The following is a 4,887-nucleotide window of genomic DNA, read 5'->3' on the forward strand; positions in this document are numbered from 1 at the left end:
GGGTCTCTGAAGATCTCACTTTATAACATAGTTCTGCCTCCAGCGTTACATGTGAATTCCTGATGAGCATGTCAGCTGGAGTTATACTCAAGCTACATATGACCCATGCAGTGTAGTTCAACAGCGCCCCCTGATGTTGTGTGTTGAAGTTCTAGCATAATATTTGATGCAGATGTGTTACTGATAAGTTCAATTCGTGTCCATAATTCCAACTTAATCATCACATTACATCAACTTATATAGTTAAACTTAGTGATCATGTTAATTGATACAGGAGTCATAATTATTTTGAGTACTAAAATGTTCCTAAAGACAACTTATTGTTTCGAGTGAACGATTTGTAGGCTTTATTGTTTTTTTATAACTTGATTTTCTAAGATTTTTTTTGGCATGTAGTTGAGCCTGAGTTTCCAGGGATCACGCCTATAACTATGAAGTCTTTTCTCTATTTGACTGCTTTCCTGGGCGGTAAGTTGTGAAAGAATTTTTCCATATTTTATTGTTTGCTATCATGTTTGTCAGCTTGCGGCTAGCTTGCTATAGCTCGCTAGCTTGCTATATAGCTTGATATAGCTTGCTATAGCTCGATATAGCTTTCTGTAGCTTGCTAACTTGCTGTAGCTTGCTATAGGTTGCTAGCTTGCTAGCTTGCTATAGGTTGCTAGCTTGCTATAGCTTGTTAGCTTGCTATAGCTTGCTAACTTATTATAGCTTGCTAGCTTGCTAGGTTATATCTTGCTAGCTTGATATAGCTTGCTAGGTTGCCTAGCTTGCTAGCTTGCTATAGCTTGCTAGAATGCCTAGCTTGCTAGCTTGTTATTGCTGACTAGCTTGCTCTAGCATGCTAGCTTAAACTAGCTTGCTATAGTTAGCTAGCTTGTTATAGCTTACCAGCTTGCTATAGCTTGCTGTAGCTTGTTTTAGCTTGCTAACTTGCTATAGCTATTGCTAGCCTGCTAGCCTGCTGGCTCGCTAGCTTGCTATGGGCTTGGTTGTTGAGTTGACAATCTTTTTGTAGTGATGCATGATAATGCACAATAGTTTTGGAATCTTGTGACGTTTTGAACATTGGTGATTATTGCACAATATCAATAATTGAAGACATTCTGCCAGATTGTATTCATATTTCGTGTTTTAGATTTCATGGCTTCGGGTCTAAATTTTCTTCGCTGATCACAACATCAAAACAAAGTTTTATCATGCAAAACTGTTCCTGATTATTTAAAAGTGGACATGTATCTATTTAATTTTTTGAAAGGAGGGGATACATATAGCTGGCGTTCGAATTCAATTTGCCAATGACGAAATCAAGAATTTGAAAATGTGTTTAAAGTAAGGTTTTGGGATAGTTGTGCGTTCCAGAAAAACAAGGTGGGAGTCTGTCATGCTGTTTGTACACGACAAGCGGCCGCTCTACCGCAGTGTATTCGCAAAGTGATGTGAACGTAACAAAATTACACTGCAAGTCGCTGCAAATATTTTTTTCGCCGAAGTTTGCTTTTATTTCCTGGGGGACTCGGGTCTTATTGGCTTTTGTTCGAGTCGAGTCCAGTCTTCTGGTGAGGGACTCGAGTCGAGTCGAGTAATTGACTCTAAAGGGGGTCGAGTCGAGTCGAGACACCAACAATTGTGATTCGAGTCGGACTCGAGTCAAGTACTTGACTCGAGTCATTACAATTCTGGGCCATGTACATGTACTGTGAGACAAGAGGAATCTTACAAAGGCACTTCATTAACATCTTCCGTTTCGACTTTCCTGTCTACTTTCTTCTTGTGTAGATTTTTCTTGAGTGGCTTTAAGACTTATAATACATTTAAGTAGAATTCCATGAAACGCTTTTCGTAATACTTTCGGTGGGTCAGTACTTAGACTCCTACTGAAGGTGTTTTCGAACACCACAAAAATAATTTCGATAAAATCAATCCACCCTTCAATTTTTATGTCAAACCTTGATACCAAAACTGGCGTGGCGCACCTTTTTTTCTCGTTTCATGACAGTTTTCTTGACCCATTTGGCACCGAGTGAAGCCGTCAACTGTTACCAGTGCACGCCAGCAAACAGTGGCTGTGGTGACGATCCGTTCGACGCATCCAACCACCAGGACTGGCTGAAGCCGTGCCCAGGCGTCAAAACCTGCTTGGTAAGTGCACCCAAATCTCTAGTCGTTGACGGAAAAACACCCAAGGTTTGTTGGACATGCTAAAGTAGATTTTTTTTTGTACCCCCTTGCGACAATATTTATATCAAATGAAAGATATTTCCAAGCTTAATCGATTACCCGAAAAAAACGAATTTGACCTATCGACCCATTTTTCGCCCTTACGACCTACTTCCAAGCACCCGATTATTCTCTCTTGTGCTTATTGAAAAAAAAAATTATTTTCTCTTCCTCCTTTCGCTTCTGTCTGTTGTAAAATGCTTTTACAGAAAGCTGCACTAAAACAAACTGACAACAGTGGACCATACCTCTTCTTTAATTTTACAGAAAACCTACAATGACGACAATTTGGTGTCATCACGAGCTTGCAACACCCGAGACGAGTGTTTGGGTGAGGAATATCTCCTATGTAACGCTACAAACTACTGCGTCTTCCAGCAGTGCTGTTACGGGGATGGCTGCAACTCAGCCCCGGTCGCCATCCCCTTCAGTGTCCTGCTGACCGCGTTCATGGTACCAGCCATCTGGGTTTTCATCAAATAATCATCAACACTCTGAAAATTAAATGATCTTATAACCTCGGGCAAGTCCACACAACGTCTCTGCTACCTGCTTTATGTGGACCTCTTTGTTCCGAAGTCCACACAGTGAATGTAATGCCGGTACACCCTTAACTTAAGGGTGCATTGTTTTTTTTTAATGAAGCCATCCACACTAAAAATTATATGTTGTTTGTGCTCCAATGTAAACTGATTCATAGTCGATTTGAATAAGTCTTTTATTTGGCACATGAAACCCATAATAGTATTTGGCCAAGTCTGTTTTAAAATTTTATTTCCTAAATGCAGTCCCGAGCAACGGTAAGCTCGGGCAAACGGGTATAGTGGGAGCGTACTGCTCGAACCAAAGGAACGAGGATGGGTCACGCTATACCACGTTGGTATAGGTTGCTATATATTAACAAGATGAATAAAAAATTATTAACACACACCTCTTGCCAGTGAACGGCTGCAATAGGAGACTTACATAAAAAACAGCCTAGAAAGAAATCTACATGCATCATGAAATATCAAGCAATCCATTCTTAAAAAAACGCGTTATGAAAAAGGAGTAGCTTTTAAATCATGGTAAAACAAATTTGGCTCCATTTGGGGACACCCTGCTCGAAAGTTTCTCAACGATACAGGTCCCATGGGATTTATTATTTAAGATAACACTGCCAGTCATGATCTTTTGTATCAAACCCAATCAACGTTTATTTTAACTGATTTTTGTTTCACTGCAAGAACCATGTTTAATGTATTTGGAATAATATATGCAAACTCGGATGTTATTATGAAAACTCAGATTTATATTCTTGTAGTGTGAACAAAAATGTTAAGACTGACTTTCAAGGTTCAATGTCTGCGCGCCAGCCAATTGGAGTTGACTTTGGAAATTGTGACGTCATTTCGACCAGAAATGTGGATTAAGCTGTTGATTGGTCAATTTGGCTGACATGTTTGTGTAATACAGCAACGGGCTTCCGACAACCCGCTAGAAGGCGCCCACTAAATAGTCAGAATCTCGAGGTCAAGACGCAGTCTTGTATATTATGGCTATTAATAAGTATATTAATCACGTTTAATTGGAATCAATAATTTAAATTCACCAAGATCAAACATTTGATTTTTTGCGGGGTTGTAATACTCCTTTGTGGCGTTTGAACATGGAGATAAAGATATAATTATTTTAAGGTATGGGATTTCACAATGGTTTAATCACAGTTTCGTATTTGAATGTTTGCAAATGGTGTATACATTACCTTTAATTCGCGGTAGATTGCTGTAAATATTTCCCTTCAATTTACATTTTGCAAATTCGGTCTGATATCGCTAGATTACTCACCTGAGCCATGGTCTTACGTACGTATTTCAAGCAGAAGTTCTGAGCCAAACTCTCTACAAAGACTAGCGCAGAAAAACACATTAATTCCAACTTTTTCACGTCCGAATGTTGTCAACTTCGATGCTCATGGGCCACCTTTCTATCTTGTTAATAATTATATAATCATTAACAGGAGTTTGGCCTTTTCATGAAAGTGCATCACATTATGACAAGCAGAGGAATACATGAATTCGGTATACCGGTAAGAACCCTAACTCCCTAGGGGGTGTGCAAATTTGTATTGAAATTGGAGGATTCTGGACTGTTAGGGATAGCTGTAACACAAATCGACATCAATCGAGGTAGGAGTAGAGAGATTTCATTCTTAACAAATCATGTCGGGTTTCATTTATATCAAAAGTCAAATTGTCCAGTAATTTAGGTCAAACAGAACTAGCCAAACCACCATTTTACAATAATTATGTTGTTTTAAGAGGATTCATTTTACAGAGAATATTTCTGCTGGACACAGACGGCCAACCTGATGTCATCTTTGTACCTATCTGAGTGACTTCTGCCGAACTGACTGACTGACTCCCCGACTGACTCCCCAACTGACTGATTCCCCGACTCATTCACCGCCCGACCGACTGGTCGGTTGGTCGGCTGCGATTTTTCTTTTCCCAAACTAGCCCACATACATGGTTGTTTAGCGCCCTCTACGATACTTGTATGATACGTACGCAGGTATATATATTTATTCCTCCCGGGCCCCCAGGCCCCCAGGCTTTGTCGAGCAGTGCGATAGCTCAGTTGATAGCTGCGTAATTTTGCACTGCGAGGCTGTGGGCTCGAGTCACA

At 40.0% G+C, this 4,887-nt stretch overlaps 1 protein-coding gene across 1 annotated transcript; it reads left to right on the forward strand.

Annotated features, from left to right (window-relative positions):
* The first annotated feature begins 1,992 nt into the window (after positions 1–1,992).
* On the forward strand, positions 1,993–2,964 carry LOC119730010. The gene is made up of 2 exons (XM_038202800.1): positions 1,993–2,142; positions 2,488–2,964. Exons 1-2 carry the CDS (start codon positions 1,993–1,995, stop codon positions 2,701–2,703), a joined length of 366 nt encoding a protein of 121 aa, XP_038058728.1. The 3' UTR covers positions 2,704–2,964.
* The last annotated feature ends 1,923 nt before the right edge of the window (positions 2,965–4,887 follow it).

The sequence above is a fragment of the Patiria miniata genome, unplaced genomic scaffold (genome assembly GCF_015706575.1).
Source record: "Patiria miniata isolate m_02_andy unplaced genomic scaffold, ASM1570657v1 HiC_scaffold_22, whole genome shotgun sequence".
In the NCBI taxonomy this organism is placed as follows: Eukaryota; Metazoa; Echinodermata; class Asteroidea; order Valvatida; family Asterinidae; genus Patiria; species Patiria miniata.

Bases quoted from the DNA above. Each gene is read 5' to 3' on its own strand.
- LOC119730010 (XM_038202800.1), top strand. From the start codon at position 1,993: ATGACAGTTTTCTTGACCCATTTGGCACCGAGTGAAGCCGTCAACTGT. The intron at 2,143-2,487 runs GTAAGTGCACCC...TTAATTTTACAG, and splicing joins CAGGCGTCAAAACCTGCTTG to AAAACCTACAATGACGACAA.